This window comes from Gobio gobio (assembly GCF_949357685.1).
Source record: "Gobio gobio genome assembly, chromosome: 9".
Classification (NCBI taxonomy): Eukaryota; Metazoa; Chordata; class Actinopteri; order Cypriniformes; family Gobionidae; genus Gobio; species Gobio gobio.
The window spans coordinates 49982262-50001631 of record NC_137115.1 but is presented as its reverse complement, the minus strand read 5'-3'; the positions used below and the strand labels follow the sequence as shown (position 1 = coordinate 50001631).

The window sequence follows — 19370 nt, the reverse complement described above, 5'->3', positions numbered from 1 at the left end:
GTGTTTTTGGGGTTTCATGACCATTTAAGGGCTTCCTGCCAAAATAAAAGCTTGATGGTTTAAAAAAAAGCTTGACTAAAATATAATTTTTTTGTAATTTTACAGTTGTTCTGTAAAATAAAAATAGTATTATATTTTTCTTAAATACTCAGTAGTATTACAATTATAATAGTAATATTTCTTATTTTGTTTAATATATTTATTTAGTAATAATAATAATAATAATTTATCAATTAAAAAAAATCAATTAATTCAATTTTTTTCCCCAAATCGTGCAGCCCTATTTTGCATTCAGGACATACAGTATTCAACAGTTGAATATTTTCAGAAGCTGCTTAGACAAAAGTTTGAATTTGACCTCATGTGTAAATGTACAGAACTCAAATGACCCCCAGCGTGACCTTTAACACTGAAATTCTGGTCTGCGGTGCCAGAAATAGTTTTTAATTACAAACGGCACAAATCAAAGAACATTGTGTCCTCACTTTGGGAGAAGAAAAATAATCAAAATAGATCAAGAAAAAAAGGAACAGTTATTAAAAACAACCAGTACCATCGTAACCTTGTAAAATCAATATCTAAAACTCTATAATGCATGCCATACTATGCGTCGTTGATGTTTTTTTTTGTTGTTGTTTTTTTTTATTAAGAAAGTTCAAAATCGAATGTTGGGAATTTCTTTTTCTACATTAGCATTTTGTGTTTGTGTCTGTCGTTGCTTGTGTTTGCCTACAGTGTGTGTGTGTGTGCATGTGTGTGTGTGCTTATAAGCTCAGTGAATGAAGAGGGGCTTAAACCGATATGACATCATTTTTACCATGCAGAAAATCTGCCAAGTCTTCCACTGTCCTTTTAGTTGTGCGAGTCCATTTGTGTCTTTTTTAGGTCTCCGTCTGTTTTCCCACTTTCCTCAGCTGTCCTTGCTTGGCCTTGTCCGATCTGCTCTGGGGTCTTGGACTAGAGAACAGAGATGACAAGAGAAGAGAATAGATGCATATCGTAGTGCAGCGGGCTCTGAAGTCTGGCACAAACAGAGCAGGTGATTAGACGTTTACACCTTCCTCTCCATTTCCCCTGTCGCCGTCAGACTGACCTATAATTTGACAAAACCTGTCACCGCTTGCTGCAGCGCTCAGGACTGGCACTTCTAAGCACTGGAGCAAATAGTTATCTGTGAAAGGGTGCGTGCACGTCTATGCTTACTGCGTCTTGACAGCTCACTTATATAAGATGGGGAAGAACATTGAGGTTCAGAGACACCTTTGAATGGATTATGCGAATTTTGAAAAATTTGCATATCAAATCTGAAATTGAAAAATGTATTTAAATTTAATTTTAAACAAAGAAACATTAGGATGTACGATATTTCAGATTCGGCACTTTTTCTATTCTGATATATTTTAAAATGTAATTTATTCCTGTTATCAAAGCTGAATATTCAGCATCATTACATTGCTCAAGTAATATTTCTTATTTTTTCAATGTTGAAAACATTTGTGCTGTTTAATATTTTTGTGAAAAACATGATCATTTTTTTTAGGAATATTTAGGGTGAGTCTAGGATGACAAGAAAGTCAAAAGAACAGCATTTATTTAAAACCAAAACCATTAAAAAATGTATTTAATTTAGTTTTAAATTAATACTAAATTAATTGGTCACACTTTAGTTTAGGGTCTAATTCTCACTATTAACTAGTTGCTTATTAGCATGCATAGTACTAGGATATTGGCTGTTTATTAGTACTTATAAAGCACATATTAATGCCTTATTCTGCATGATCATATTCTATATCCATTAATCCAACCCAATAACTAAACTTCACAACTACCTTACTAACTATTAATAAGCAGTAATTAGGACTTAATTGAGGCAAAAGTCATAGTTAATAGTTAGTTAATAGTGATGATTGGACCTTAATCTAAAGTGTGAACATTAATTAATTCAGTATTCATTTCTTTCAAAAAAGTTTGGAATGATACTGTAATTTGTAATGAAAGAAATAAAGAAATGTAAGTAATATGTAAATGTATTAAAATGAAGCAAAATAAACAAGCGTTCTTTTCACGTTCACAAGTTTCAGACTTTTGGACTCCAGTGTAGATGCTACTTAGAATATACTTGAATGGCAGTGCACCAAAAAAAAAAAATAAAAATATGGTTTTGTGTAATGAAATCATAGTTTACCCCCCCAAAATGAAAATAATTTACTTGGGGCCAGATTTACTAACAGCTTGTGCCAGCGCAAACACACTTTTGGCGTTACTGTCAGTAAAAATTTGAGCTGAAAAGGCGTGGACAGGGTTTTTTTTTGTGTCTGACATTATTGCATATGCATGTGTAGAAGTTTCCCGTTCAGGCGCAATATTTATGGGAGGAGAGTATTTTGAGTCACGCAACGTGATTGACTACGGTTTGCCCTTGTCAGTTTACTGGTTTTTGTGCCATTATTTACCGCCCCCAAAAAATCACGTCTTAAACCAGACGTTAATTTGCGCTGCTCTTGGTAGATTGTGTTGGTCATTATGGAAATGATCCGGCTTTAATTTGCGTGTCGTCAGTAGATCACGCGCTGATCCACTCCCATCACCGTTTTTTTGGGTTTTACGCTCTCACTCTAATTCGCCCTGTTTCGTAAATCTAGCCCTTGATTTTCTGTGGAACTCAAAAGAAGATATCCTGAACTCCAATGATGTTTTGCTTTGTTATGGGGAAAAACTGTTGAAACATTCTTCAAAATCTTCTTTTGATCATGTTCCACAGATGAACAAAAGTCATGCAGGTTTGGAAAGACATGAGGGCAAGTAACTGATGACAGAACTTGTACTTTTCTGGTGAACTCTCGCTTTAATTCTTTCAATAGGGCACATCAGAACACTCACTTGACTGTGTCCAAATGTCTTTTTCATCTCAGATGAACTCTCGGTCTGATTGTGGGAACAGTCTTCTCCCACCTGAAGGTACAAAGAGAGAGAAAGAAAAGAACATGTTCCTTTAAAAAGCAAACAAACCCCAGGATCATCTAAGGATATCAAAACCTTGGCCACAATGGAGCAGTGATACTGTATAGGCTATAATTGTTTGCTGTTTACATTTTCCACAAAAGCCCTGAGCTATGAGATTATACAATGTTGGTTAGAAAGCAGATTAATCATGTTGCTCAAGGGATGGAGTATTTTAAGGAAATGTTTTATATGCTTGTCTCTAGGAGCTCTGAAACAAGCTTGAAAGATGTTTTTGGACCAACACATTAAATAGAAGAGTACAAGACTACAAGAGACAGTGTTTAACTGGAAAACACACCCTCATTTTTTTTATTCTGACAGGACAAACAACAGGAAGGTTAAGTTAATGGAAGTGCTATAGAATGGTGCCATGCAGACAAAAGAACAACTTTATTTAGGCAGTAAAGAGATACCATCTAAAACTCTGGCCATACAGTATCTCGTTCATTTTCCTTCACTCTCGAAGTCTGCTTCAAGTGCTGTTTCCTCAAAATAATTGAGCTTGACAAATTTTTTGCGATAAATGAAACGACTAGCAAATATCAGTGTTAAAAAAACTTAAACGTATATGCCTCTGGACCACTATTGCCAGCTATTGTCAGTGGAAAGTAGCTAAAGCCTGTTTGAAAAGTCATACTCGTAATAGATAACTTCATACGCTACCTGTCTAGTGTCAGCCCTTTACATTTGTTTGCGGTGTAGCTCATCAAGGCTGCATTTATTTGGTCAAAACTACATTTAAAGCAGTAATATTGTGAATTATTTTTCTAATTTAAAATAAAATGTTACTAGCCACTCATAATTTTCACTGGCCACAATTTTGAAATCGATGCCATGGGGGAAAACGGCCATAGATATTATATTAGACCTGACGCACGGATCCATTATACTGCAACCCGTTCTCACTCCCAAGGCGTCAAAATCCGAAGCATGGTCAAGTGCTTCACAATAAAGAGGCTAAAGGTACCCCTAGGCGTCACTATATCGACGCACTGAGTGCTCCATTCATTTCAATGAGAAACCTTTGGCGTCTGACACAGGGCATGGGCATGGGAACGTTATCGTCATGATGATCATATATTGGCTTATGAGTTTGCCCTTATGACATGTTGGAGTGTGATTCTCAATTTAATCAGCCAGCATAATTTTATTTACGCTATCTAGACACGTTTTAACATGTAACCCAAACCCATTACATCCCTAAACCTACCCATTTGTGTGGTATATAAAACACAGATATAACAGGCAGATACGACTGCATGCACAATTTATTCAAAAAGTAGAAATATTCCAAGTGTTCTGAGGCCAAACAATTGATTTGTGTGAAGGAAATCCCCAAAAGCGATCAGCGTCTCCATCCGCAGAAGATCATGAACACATTAAATTTCAAATATTGCCACCCGTTACGTCAGATTTCATAGTGAAATTGCATTGGCTCTCGTATGTCTCGTGATCAATTGCGTCATTACGTCAGCTTTAATCGTAAAATGTCATTGGCTCTTGTGTGTCTTGTGGCCGATTGCATCATGCTCAAGAGTCGTGTGTATTATTTGAATGAGATATGAATGAGTGCATTCACGGAGTGGCGGGATCATCATCTCATTATGATTTGATTTACATAAAGACATCGTGACTTCAGAAGACTTGGAATGCAACATGAGTTCATACTTTTATACTGTTTTTGGTCAGTTTTTGCAATAAATACATGTATTTGCCTGTTACGTGTTTTATATTGTTGAGAAGTGGCTAGGTTTAGGATAGGTGTTGGGTTAGTTAAAATATAAAAGTAACCTTTATATATATATTTTTTTATTTATTTAACAGACAGACATACAGACCAAAATAGTGCAGAAACGAACAATCTAGTAATTCCAGAATTCCAGAAGTGAAATAAAAATGTGTAAATGTATAGGTGTGTGTGTGTGTGTGTGTATAAGCAAAGTAACCATTAAATATTTATTACCATCTTCATTACCATCACCACCACCACTCCTCATTACCATCATACTGCCATCATTGTATTAGTTAAATTTTTTTTTTTTAAATCTTTTTTTTCTTTTTTCTCCTATGTAATGATTACCATTGTCACCACTTTCTATAGATACAATTAATTTTTAGATAGTAAGTTAATAATAGAAGATGATATAATAAGAGAATATAAGATAACCCTCCCCCCACATCTCTTTAACATTTAAATATTAATAAAATCATGTCTGCTTTTACAAATGCAAAGAATAAAATGCGTCTTGATCTGACGCATTGGCCAAACAACTGAAATCAATGGAGCACCAGCGCGTCGATATAGTGAAGTCTAGGGGTGCCTTTAGCGTCTTCATTGTGACGCCTAAGGCACTTGACCATGCTTTGGATTTTGACGCCTTGGGAGTGAGAATGGGTTGTATACTGTTAGACATGTGTTTTCTTTACGTTCACTTAAAACAGAACTGGCTGTGTTTACGTGAATACTCGCCAAGACCGGCATTTTGACATTATTTTATGTATTTGACTGTTTAAACAGCGAAACATAACTCAATTTAGTCCAGAGAGGTGACTTTATGTGCACGCACTTTGGGTTTGAGCACAACATCTGCGGGAATGAGTAAAATTATAATACGCGCAATCACATGCCAAAATTCAAGTCCTGTAACACCAACAATATTCATCCGGATCAAACGAAACGAGTGAGTGAGGAGAGGCGGGTTTGTGTGTAATTCACTGTTGGAGAGATGAGAGAGAGAGAAAGAGCCGGTATCGTGTATTTATTCTGCAGAAGATTATTATAGGAAGGGATTCAGATATTTCAGAATCGAATGTATCGGAAAATCAATATTTTTGACAACGCTACATTGCAATTAGTTTATTATTTCAGATGCCTTATTAAAAGACAAGTTTATTATTTCAGATGCCTTATTAAAAGACAACAACTCAAAAATATTTATTACCGGTATATTAAAATTCAACCCGCCAAAGTGGCAAGTAGAAGTGACTGCGTTACACGCCACTGCTGAAATCCACCCACATTTGGCGTGTTGGCGGGTGTTAATGCTTATTATTATTATTATTATTATTATTATTATTATTATTAATAATATTATTATTATTATCAGTGTTGAAAACAGTTTTGCTGCTCAATTTTTTTTTTAACTAATAAAAAAATGTATTTAATAGAAGTAAAATCCACATTTATTTGAATCAGAAATATTTTGTAATTGTAATAAAAGTCATTATAAAAAAAGTAATAATTTCTTTCAAAAGATACAAAAAAATCTTACTGATGGAAAACTTTTGAACTGTAGTGTATGAGACAAACATTTAAATCTGGGATTTGCATTTTTTTATGTAAAACTTACTGATACAACTATAGATTCTGCATTATTTCTAGGTTAGTAATTAGTGAAAGTGAATTGGTGACGTTGATCGGTAGCACTTTATTTTGGTCCCTTTTCAACATTCTGTTGACTATAAGTAACTTTGCAACTATGTCAACTAACTCTCATTAGAGTATTAGTAGACTGTCTGCTTAATACCATTTGCTGACACTTTATTTCGATGCTCCTCAACAGATATACTGACTATAAGTAATCTTGCAAGTAGCCTACATGTCAACTTAGTCTAACCCTACCAGTCTACTAATAAGATAGTAACTCTAATGAGACTCTAATAACTCTAATGAGAATTAGTAGACATGTAGGTGCAATGTTACTTATAGTCAACAGAATGTGTTAAAGGGTCCATCAAAATAAAGTGTTGTTCTGCCATTGAAGCTGAAGATGCTCTTATGATCATCTCAAATCCTGCTGGAGAACATGATCATCAGGTTTGACACAAACTTGTGGCATTCATGCAGGGCCGCAGCCATTAAAGCAAAGAAAAACAAACCAAATACTAAAACAATCAATAATAATAAAAAACTAGAATAATGGAATAAGTAACGTGTGGTTTTGTCTTCAAACACACACTGATCTACAGTATGCTAAATAACTTGCTCATTAGTAAGAGAGAAAAGTCAGCAGCATTCATAAATAAGAAGATGCCGCTGGTGAGAAAGTCAGCCTAATGTGTTTTATCTCAGTTTAGTCTCCGTCACACCGCTCTCATCAGTGCCATCAGCAGGGCGAGGGCTGCTTCGGGAACATTTTCATTAGACAATCTTCGTGGCATGTCATCTACCGGAGATGACACCACCTCCCTGGGATCCTGCGTTTCTCTCTCTCTTTCTGTCTGTCTTTGTTTCCCGTCTCTTCTACACATGGCTCTTTTCCACACACACACACTCAGCTAACTCACAATCACACACACAATCCTGTCATTATAGTTGATAAGTGCATGTCTGCAGTCAGTGAGATGTATCTCGTCTACAGTACTGCTCTCTGCTATGCTGTTATCTGCGATGCATTGTTCCCAGTTCATCTTGCTAGCGCGGTCTCAAACCTTCCAGACTAGAGGATCCCACATCATGTCAACTGATGACGACCGAAGATCAAGTTAGGTTACTTTATGCTTACCATACGTATGAGTGCGTTTCTGTTTAATCTGCACAACATTTTTTAAATACCTGCAAAGATCTATAAAAATACAATCAGAAAGAAATGACAAATATAAAGCATAATCATTTTGAAGTCATTTTTAGCTATATTGGAGACAATATTTTAGAGAACAATCAGGGTAAATCCACGAGGTATTGTTCTTTTTTATGCATACACATTTAATGAGTATGTGTATAGTGCTTGTGATGTAACTTTCATCATGTTCTCTGTACGCTCAGCTTGCACAGGTGCCTTTTTTGCTGATTAGTCGGTCCAAAAACTGGCAGCACTGAATTGGGCTTTTTTTTTTTTGACAGTCAAAAAAAAAAAAGGAGACTACAGAACAACAACAAAAAACTCAACGACATTAGACAGCAATGCTGATGAGCACTAGCCTGGTCTTACCAGACTCTCGTACATTTCATTTGTACAGAGAGTCTGGCCACGTTCGCCTCTGCTTCTTACATGGAAGTCCGTAAATACGCCACCTCAGTGATAAAACCTAAAACTTTTTGGATTGTGATTTATTCACAGTGAATGGGAGAGTTTTGTGATCGGGAACGCGCTGCTCACGTGGTCCGTAACATGATTGTATGCTGTAAATAAAATCTCATATGCTTGGTATGATAAGAGTAAACGCTGCTGTAAATAACGGCCCAATTCAAATGTTTACGTGCTCTTTTCTTTTTATTTTTTTGAGCGGTGATGAAATATATTGCTCTTGTAAATACTTTCCAGCATTTAAAGAAATACAAGTCTAGAAATGCATCCAAATTACAGCGAATCGCAACCTTACGGTGCTCTGCAGGGATCAAAAAGGATATAAACAGTGAATTTTGAAGTGATATATTCTTGAAAACTCAGAGACGTGGATTCGGACTACAATTAAATGACCACACGACCTTGGTGTTTGTCTGAATCAGTAGGTAATTCGGCCGGGGATTTTTACGTGGGTGGTGGGAGGAGACGGACGGCAATAAAATCACTGACTTGCCCCTGTAAATGATGACAATACTTTCCGACCCCCACGAGAAACAATTACTGTCCGAATAGGGCTTCAGCCAACTGCTTTACCACTAACGGAACGAGCTGGAAAATCAAACTTTTCCCGGAGGGAACCAATAAAACTCAGCAAAGATTGTTCTGGCTCCAGCTTTAACTTCTGAATATTCGGCAGCGGTGCCACAACAGAATGAACGGCTTCGCTCGCATCTTTTCTCTGCCGCCCTTACTAAACTACAATTCAAACTAGCGCACAACATCAACGTCATCGTTCTCAGCCACTCCCTCTGTTCGCTGATTGGACCGGTAATAATTTGTTCGGAGAAAACCCAGGAATATACCGCAGTCCCAGACGGAGTACTGAAGGAAAATGAAAATTGAGCGGAAGTACGTAGGAGGGCGGAGCCAGGCTAGATGAGAACTTGTGAGTGATCAAGAGATACTATGTAAACAAGGGCTGCACGATATTGGACAAAAACTGGCATTGCGAAATTTAGTTTGTGCAATTTCAACCCAATCTCACTGCAATTCGTACATATTTTACCTCACTCGTACCAATTCATACGATTTTTGCTAAATTGTACGTATTTGATGAGTTGCCCAATTCGTATGAATTGAACTCCGTCACTAAACTTACCCGTTCACTGGGGTTTAGACAAATCATACAAATTTTTACAAGTGAGGTTGTACAAATTTGTACGAATTAGCCACCTCGTAAAATACGTACAAATTGGTTGTGAGAAAGCTTAGGCACAATACATTGCGATATAAAAAAAAACCCTTTACCCAGATGACTTGAATAGGATAGACACTATTTGGAAAGAATGAATCATTCTAGAATGATTTGGGTGATATTGTAGGGGAGTGAATCTGCATAGAACTTAAACCAATTACAAGCATAGATAAATACAATAGAACAAAGATACACATGAACTAAACAGTGCTTTATGTTTTTCAGGTAACTCTAATGGTGCGTTCACACCGGACGCGATTCGCGCGAGTGATTTACATGTTAAGTCAATGCAGAGACGCGAAATGGCATTCTGCGGCGCGATTCGCGCGAATGAGGCGGCGAGATTCGCGCGATTGAGGCGGCGCGAAGGACGCGAATTGAGCGTTTTGAACGCGCGATTCGCGCGAAACGCTCAAGTTGAAAAATCTGAACTTTGGCGGATATTTCGCGCCGCGTTAACCAATCAGGAGCTTGCTCTAGTAGTGACAACAATGAGGAGAACATCTGTATATTAATATCTGGTTCAGACAATATGATTATCACTGTGATAACATTAAATGACATGAAACACAACCCAGTCTCTTTTTGTTAAATGCAAGTTTATGTATGATCAATAATACAAAAGTATAAGTAATGTATAACAAGCTATACATGAAATAAAGCAAACAATGCAGTCAAACATTCAAAGTCAGTGCTAGTAGGCTAACGTTACAACTGCAACGTACAGTTATAGCCTAAAATTATAAAGTAATGAAACTTATCTTTGCCCTCAGCCTAAACGATTTGCCAGGGAACAAATTATAGATCCAAGAGACCAAAGATCGGCCGTTACAAGACGAATTATAGCTCGAGACACACCACAGAGACATCAGAGCCAGCGGCAGACGGCAGGACTGGCCGAGGAAAGGTTGCCCTCGCCGGCTTTCACGTGCGCTGAGCGCGCTGTCCGCTGGAGCTCACAGCTCCGACAACGGCAGATAAAATGTTCAAATAGGCACTGTTTATGTAAATAAACCACAGATTTGAGCTTTAAACAACTACATTATCGACTGAAAAAGTCTTAAAACTACGTTTTGTCACATATTAACAGTAGATATGAACAAAAAAAAAGACATGTAATCACAGCCCATGTCAGCCAATTCTCAACGAGACGAGCTGCTGGCGGAAGCCCCGCCCATGACGCGAATTCACATCTGTTGTGCAGTGAATGTCACGCGCGATTCGCGCGAGTAAACTCAAAATATACACGCGTCCACCTTCGCGCGATTAGCGCGAATTATTCGGCGCGAATCGCGTCCGGTGTGAACGCCACATAACAGTGTTCAGGTACAGAAATGTAATAATGAAATGTAAAGTAACACCAGCACAATCTCACGGCAATCCGTAAATATTTTACGTTTTGCTGAATTGGTGGCAAATTTGTACAATCTCATTTGTACGTTTTTGTATAATCCGTTTTAACCCCAGTGACGGGTATAGAGTCAGGGTTAGGGGTGCTCCTTCATAATGACAAAAAAAGTAGTATGTTTTTTGTTTGAATCAAATCATACTAATTCATACAAAATCGCCACCTTGTCAAATTCGTTGATAACACTGCATAGTCTGCACTGTATGCATTAAATATAATTAATCTTTGTTTGTCTTGCACTCAAATGGTTTAAAATCGCTTGAACTGACAGGACCTAAAACAAGTGCAAATGATAAACTTTTGTTCTATGATGGTAAAACTTTGCAATTAATCGGAGAATCACATGCGTTTCGAACCAAGGTGCCTGGTCCATACGGATCAACTACAATCCCTATACTTGACATCACTCATCTTGTGATGCGCTCATCACGTTATTAATGCTAAAACGATATATTGTGCAGCTCTAATGTAAACTGTGTACACTGTTTTTAAAAGGCAGAGGCTAAACTGGCTAAAATACTATATGTAAATAGCGAGAGCGACTATGTAAATAGCGACTATGTAAAAATAGCAGTATTTTCTTTGCAATAAGTGTAAATAGTTGTTAGATGCTATTTATACTTAGAAATAGTGGCATATATTATTTGCACCTCAGTGCTGTTGTACATTACACAGTATGCAATTATAACAGAGTGTAAATTATTATAATTATTAAAACTATTAAATGGATGCCGCCTTATTGCGGCAATAAAGCCCTACATCTACCCTTAACCGATAAACACTTTATTATTAAATAGGGCTGTCAAAAGATTAATCGCATCCAAAATAAAAGTTTGTGTTTACATAATATATGTTTGTGTACTCTGTTAATTATTATTTATATATAAATACACACACAAGCATTTATATATTTAAGAAATATATAAAACATTTATATTTATATATAGTATAGATTATATAAATGTATATACAGTATATACATGCAAATATTTCTTAAATATATACATGAATGTGTGTGTATTTATATATAAATAATAATTAACAAAGTACACACACATATATTATGTAAACACAAACTTTTATTTTGGATGCGATTAATCGCGATTAATCTTTTGACAGCCCTATTATTAAACACACGTTAGACATTTTATTTTTACTTTTCGAATATTTTCATTTTTATTGAAAATAAATGCCTTTCCAAGCTGATATGTGATGGCAAAAGAGAGTAGAGTGAGTTCGGCAAAAGGCGTATACGAATTTGCATCAAAAAAATGTTGCCACGCAGCACGCACCTTTCCCCTACACAAATGCTACGGTTGATAATGCAGTCTTCCATAATTTTGTCTGGCCCAACCAGACATCAGTGGGAGGAGTTAGTGTAAATAGCCTCTGCCAACAAGGAGGGTTATTTGCACATAGTGTAAATTGGCACTCCGTGCGTGCCTGCGTTCAGCCAATCAACGTACACCACTGGTAGTTTCTATTCTGCTGGGTTAGACCCTACTCTGAAGTAGTTAATTTAATCCACCCCAAAAAGCATACTACTAAAATCATTCCCAGTTCCTGCGGAGCGGGAAAAATGGGTACTTCCACCAATAGTTAGAGGAACTATAAAAACGTGCCTCCGGTGCAAAAGCCCCTCTTACTAGCCTAAAACGTTATTGGCTCACCAATGGCATGATTCTGAGGCGGGTCTATCATTTTAGCTGACCAATGGAAGACAGGGGAGTGTTTGAAAACAATCATTATTATTCGTTCCATTTGGTGCTGTAAAGAGGCTGAAATTACACACTTCACCCTTAACTAAATGGAGCAGCAATATTTTCTCATGGGTCCAACAGCAGCGGTTCAATATACCATTGATCACGAGAAAACTGCTGAGCGAGGCCTCAAAGCTTATTCTCGAACGAAATTTAATGCAAAGTTGTAAATGATCTTAAATGGCTAAGGGATACACTGAGATGCAATGAACATAAGTCGCCCCATTTAGTCCAAAGGGTAAGGAAGTGGCCATTAGAGTATAAGGGCACTAAAGATTTACCTTCACCATCTGGCAGTCTTTCGGTCCTGTGCTCTCTCTCCTCATTACTGCACTGCTCACAGGCAATTTACTTGTTGTTGTGATCCGGGGAACTTTTGGGATGTCCTTAAGGAAGACAGCATAAAGAAACAGTATGTTATGTTATGAAAGACACCAAGGAATAGAGAGAGAACGAAAAAGAGGAAAAACAAGAGTGTGCTGGGGTTAAATTCTCCAGACGGTTGATTATAAAGCACAGACAATTTTCCACTTAGGTTAATTTGAAGTCAGTTTTCAACTCTCTCTCTCTCTCTCTCTCTCTGTCTCTTTCTCTCTCTATTGTGATCTACTACTCTACTATTCTATTATTGTTTTCCATTCAGCAAAAGCTTTTATCTAAGAGACTTACAGTAAATGGCATCTGCTCAGTTAGCCTAACAACGTTAAAAATATATATATGTTTTTTTTGGTTCTGTGTTTACAGAGATTTTAGTATTAATAATAATAAATTATATAAATATAGATTTATACATGTACCTTTTATATATATTAATATAACTTTTTTATTATTGTTTTGTCTGTAAACAAACTATACATTACATTCATTAAAATAATAGTATATACACTACTATCAAAGTCCGTTTAAGGCAAGTCATTTGTTTTCAACATTGATAATAAAAAAAATTCTTGAGCAGAATGATTTCTGAAGGATTATGTGACTGTAATGATGCTGAAAATGAAGCTTTGCATCACAGGAATAAATTACATTTCAAAATGTATTCAAATTACTGCTGTGAATCGATTAAAAAAACCAGAGTGTCTATTCACACCAAGTGCAAATAGCGTGCCTTGTTGGCAAGTGCTATTCGCACTAGCTCCGCCTACAAAGATTATAAAAAAACATTTAGTTTTCAACATCTTCAGTGGTGCAATCATTAAAGCGTATAGTTAATGAACTTTGATTTTGACGGGATTGAAATCAGTTCGAATCCGCCTTTTGCAGAGTTTTTTCTCTTTTCTCATCACATATCACATTGGAAAGGCATTTACTTTCAATAAAAATTTTGAAAATGTTCCAAATGAGGAAATAAAGTACCTAACGAAATGTTTAATAATAATGAAAGCATGTATTGGGTAGGGTTAGGGGTAGGTGTAGGGAGGGCTTTTATTGTTCCATTTAGGCGGCATCCATTTAATATTTTTAATAAATCTAATCTTTACACAATCTATTGCATCCTGTTAATGTACAACAATACTGAGGTGAAAATAGTATGTATCTGTCAAAATAAAGTATAAATTACATGTAATTACTATTTACACACATTGCAAATGACTGCTACTTGTAAATAAAATATATATAAAATTAGTAAATAGCATCTATCACTATTTGCACTTAGTGTAAATATCATCTATCGCTAAGAAAATGTTATTTTCACTGCGTGTAAATAGAATCAAGTTGCTATTAACACTTGGTGTAAATAGCCATTGATTTAAAAAAATAACTAATTAATACATTTTTTCACGATTAAAAACATTGGAGTTTTTAATATTTTGATATCGTGATAATTTCAGTCACTCCAAATTAATGTAGAAGCAATTTAAAAACAGCATAACATTTTTGTTGTAATGGCATCTTTTTATGAATGAAGGCTGAGTATAACTGAAAGCTACCAATTCCAAGATTTATTAGGCTTTAAAAAATAACAACTTTTAATTTAAACTTTAATCTTTACATAAACCCATTATAATAAATGTAATATTTACCCGTGGCCTTCCCTGTAAGACATAGCCTATAGAAATGTAATATTTATCAAACACCTTTCTTAACTGCATTTTTAAACAGAAACTGCCTTAAATAATAAATTCAATATAGATAAATCTATATTTAGTTACCTTTGTTCCTTGATGAACATTAATGCAGGCATCATTAGTGCTGCTGTCACTTTAAGATCTGCCGCTGCCGAAAATAATGCGGATTTGACGAGCTGTCACACACATCTCATTTTCTCAAAAGAACATTTAAGACGTGATTTTACCTCATTTAAGACTCATTTTATCGGAATACTCGACAAAACTGACATTTGGGCACAATTCTCTCTGTTGTTCTTATTGTTTGTTTCATGAGTGAAAGAACTCGATGTGTGCACGAGACTGGCGCGAGTGTGTGTGTGTGTGTCTCTCAATCAGCTCCCTAGCGTCCTAGGTGGTGAATCAGTATATCTTTTACTGAATTTTTTTTTTGGTGTATGTTTTTCTTATGTGTATGTTTTGTCTTTAATAATAGCAATACAACTATAGAAAAATGATCATGCGATCAAATAGTTGCATTGATCCTCAGACACTCACAACCATCAGATAAAAGTCTCTGATTAGCGTTTGTGTGCTGAAATCTCGTCTCCAGTAATTCAATGTGTGTAATTAGCGTAAATGAAAGAAATAAAAGCTCTGAGTGGAGAGAGGCTTCTAGAAAAGCTTTTCACACATCCTATCACACATTTACAGTGCAAAGACAGATGAGATAAATACTACTACAGTAACAAACTTCATACAGTCTCTGAAGCGTCTCTCTGGAGGGGAGGAGTAATGATATAACAATAATCAGCTTAGGGACTCTCTGCTCCTCAGAGTGAATGAAATGGAATATGACACACTTATTGCTTCCCCATTGCAAATCAGCATGATATCCGTAGAGGCACAGTTTTTTTGCTAAGCCACTTTTGAACATGGTCATCTGGTATCGACCAGATTCTCGTTATGTACTAAAATGAAAGGAAAATGTGTCAAATTACTATCTTTTGCGCAGGTACACAGCAGATCTTGGTTATGAAGGCTTTGAGTTTGCACATTTCACTTCAGGATATATCCATGAATCTTGTATCAAGCCCTCAGAAGTCTTGTTTTTACGTCAGGAATGTTGTGCTATATTTCCAACCAAAACAACTCTCATGAGAAGACCAACAGCATCGAGACAAGATGCCGTCGGGCGACTGCTGTAAAGAGTTATTAAAATGAAGGTTTCGTGTTCAAAACACCTGCTTTAATTAATCGGCTTGGCCTCCTTGGTTTAAGATGAGCTAATTAGCGGATGTTTGGTAGAAATACCTGCAGGGAAAGCAGCGGTATAAATATTTCGGTTCTCGGTTTGTTCAGATTGTCAGTTAATTAACTGTGTTTAACTGTACATAGTGGATCAACATGAGTTAACATGATCCATTTCCATGATTTGATGTTATGAGATGGAGAGATTAAAAAAAAAAACTCTTAGCTATTTTGCCAATTTAATGCATTTACAAACTAGCCTTTATGTGGCGTTTACTTGTAATATGACTTATTAAAGGTATTTGAAGATGATGTAATGACTGCACAACAGACATGGAACGGAATTGCTGAAATAGTTTTGCCAGACACTTTACCTTTAAGGAATTTCCAGATAAGCAGCAACAACAACAATCAGCAGCTATCTGAGGTCTCTGAGAGGCAGGTTAAGTGGCTTCACAATTACATTTCAGATTAGTTTGAACAAACTCTGGCTCTGAAGGCATATAGGTAAAAAAAATGCTGCATGACTAACCTGATCCTGGGCAGGTTTTGTTCAGGAAAAGAGATTGTGGTAACGCTTTATAATAAGATTCCATTTGACATTAGTTAGCATGATCTAATAATGAACATTATGTGTAATGCATTTAGTTAAATGTGCAGTAAGCGATTTCTGAGAAACAGCCCAAAATTCATTGCTCTGCCCCCAAAATGCACGAACACACAATGCTAAATTTGATGTCTCTTTATCATAGCTGAAGCAAAGCAAAACAAAAAGGAAAAAGACAAAATGAACATACAGTACACAAGTATATAAAAGCAAGAGTTGGTTGTTAGTCGCCAGCATCTCCAGACAAACTATAACACTCAAAACTGTCCTGTTACTACAGCTAACATTACAACAACAGCACAGAGCAAACCAATGCTGCTCACGCATGGAGCAGAAACAACACAACCTCAGCATCCATTATCAGGCCTTCCCGCTTAGGTCTCTCCAGTGCCGGAAAGCTTTTCTAATATTAACGCAGGTCCTAAAGCTCTTGCCTGAAATTCCTCTGATCTTTTCTCTTTTGTAATGTCTCCCAGCCATCTCTCTTTCTACAGTCTTTCTTCAAATCACCCCCTTGCTCACTCTCCTTCCCCATCATGAGTGGACACGCCCCCTACTGCTGATTGGCTCACTCTCTCTCCTCCCCACTTGAGTGTTATTGTTTGTCTGGAGCTGCTGGCGACTAACAACCAACTCTTGCTTTTATATACTCTTGTGTACTGTATGTTCATTTTTTCTTCTTCCTTTTTGTTTTGCTTTGCTTCAGCTATCATGAGTGGACACACCCCCTACTGCTGATTGTCTCACTCTCCTCCCCCATCATGAGTGGACATGCCCACTACAGCTGATTGGCTCACTCTCTCCTCCTCCATCATGAGTGGACACACCCACTACTGCTGATTGGCTCCCTCTCTCCTCCCTCATCATGAGTGGACACGCCCACTTCTGCTGATTGGCTCACCCTCTCTCCTCCCCCATCATGAGTGGACACCCACTACAGCTGATTGGCTCACTCTCTCCTCCCCCATCATGAGTGGACACACCCACTACTGCTGATTGGCTCCCTCTCTCTCCTTCCCCCATCATGCGTGGACATGCCCACTACTGATGATTGGCTCACTCTCTCTCCCCCCCATCATGAGTGGACACACCCACTATTTTAAGCCATGTATTAAAATTGTATTATTGCTTTTTTTTTCTTAAATACTGGCATGCATTTGATGATCTTAGCAAAGCATATATATATATTTTTAATGGTTGTAATGTAAATTAAAACATTGTTAAATATATAATATAAAATGAACATACAACATTTTTTCAAACACTTAAGCTTGTGTTTTTATGCTGCTTGTGGAACTATATAAATGATAAACTTCTAAAATTCATTAGCATTAATAATAGCATAATGATCTTTTGATGTAAATAATCTGCACATACACAGTATTGGCTAACAGGCAAATAGCACAAACACATAAATGTTGCGTGCAATTTAACAAGCGACAGCACATCCAATCTATCAACGGCTGTTAAACATGAAGCGACTATCATTTAAAACTGGCTGTTTGTTAAAACCTCACGCTGATGAATCTTTCAGCAGCAGGGACTAGTGTGCGCTGGCTGACAGTATAGGTTTTGCACGGCTGTTTGGAATGGATTAAGGCTCATTACGTTCCCAACAGTTGATGAATAGGGACTGTAATGAAATGCTGAATGGGACACTGTAAGGAGGACTAAATGTCTTCTGCTCATCCTCTTAATTTTAGTGGGAGAAAGTGATTTGTACTTGAGAGAAAACCTTGGACAGATATTTTTAATCTTAAGAGAACACATCTTGAACTTTTCAGGGTTGAAATCCGGTTTCCAATTGAAAGTCTCGCTGTAGGCCTCACAGACACTTCAGATGACGAAAAATTGAGAATAAGGAAATTAAACAAATATATGACTGTATGAGAAGATGCTGCATCATCTTTTTTTCCTTTCATGTCTTCGTGAGTGCTCAATAATACATTCTGAATACCATGTTCAGTACCTAACATTTTCCTTCATAAATTTTATTTGGAGAAAAAAGCGGAAGGCTAAAGCCTTGTTTTATGAGGTCTTTTGATGTTCTCTAATATGGTTCTGTGGAGACCTCTCGCTTATGGACAAGAGTATTGGAGCGTAATCAAAAAGCACTGCTTTGTCCTCTGGGTAGCGCATATAAGCATTGAGATTCTTAGCAGCACTTCTCACCGAGGCTGAGTGCTTTTGCGTCATCTAGGGGAAAAAATAGACGCAGATTCTCCCACACTGTCTGCTAAATAAATCAAGCACTGTTAATGTTGTGTTCTCAGTAGTAATGTACGCACTGAAACTGTTACTTAACAGTTTGGATGACAGTATGTATTCTGCGAATTATGACATTCAACCCTAAGATTGCAGTGTTGCCTCAGAGCATCAAATGAAAATTTTGTAAATGCATGTTATAGTCAGGGTATCTGCAGAAAAATAAAGAAATGTGATGTAAATTTATATATATACACACTGTATATATATGTGCTGTCAATAGATTCAAATCTTTAATCGCAATCAACCGCACACTTATCGTTAAATTAAGCATACGCCATTTATCTCATTAACGCATTCATTTTTTCATAATTTGCTACATCTCAAGTAAACAATCAGATTGAAGGGTGATTCTCACAAAACTGCAAGCTTCAGGGATCATTAGAGACTCCAAAAGCACCAATGAAAAAACCATTACATAAAAAAAAACTTTACCGAATTCACAGTGTATAGTGCGTGTGTATACAGAGCAACAACGAGATTGTTTTCATTTTAGACGTCAAGCTGCGATACCGAACATGACCACACGGAGGCGCCAAAACAACTCCTAAATCAACCGCTTTGACTGCATAAACCTACGATTACTAAACACAACAACGTACACATGACAAATCAAACATTATCCTGCCCGAGTGTGTGTGGAAACAACACATGTACTGAAATGGGTCTGTACATGAATGCAGCGTGCGATCAGTGATCGAGATCACGCACATATATATAGGCATGTCGCGATAGTCAATAAATCAATTAATCGCACAATAAAAAAA

At 36.8% G+C, this 19370-nt stretch overlaps 1 protein-coding gene across 1 annotated transcript in view; it reads right to left on the bottom strand.

The window, feature by feature from the left end:
- Window positions 1-791: 791 nt before the first annotated feature.
- The window catches only part of luzp2 (leucine zipper protein 2), a 299582-nt gene continuing 281003 nt past the window's right edge, over window positions 792-19370 (bottom strand). Inside the window, exons 12-14 of the mRNA XM_079825036.1 lie at window positions 12714-12818; window positions 2881-2952; window positions 792-957 (exon numbers count right to left, since the gene is read on the bottom strand). Of these exons, the coding sequence (XP_079681162.1) occupies window positions 853-957; window positions 2881-2952; window positions 12714-12818 (282 nt within the window). The 3' untranslated portion in view covers window positions 792-852. The remainder of the gene's footprint in view (window positions 958-2880; window positions 2953-12713; window positions 12819-19370) is intronic.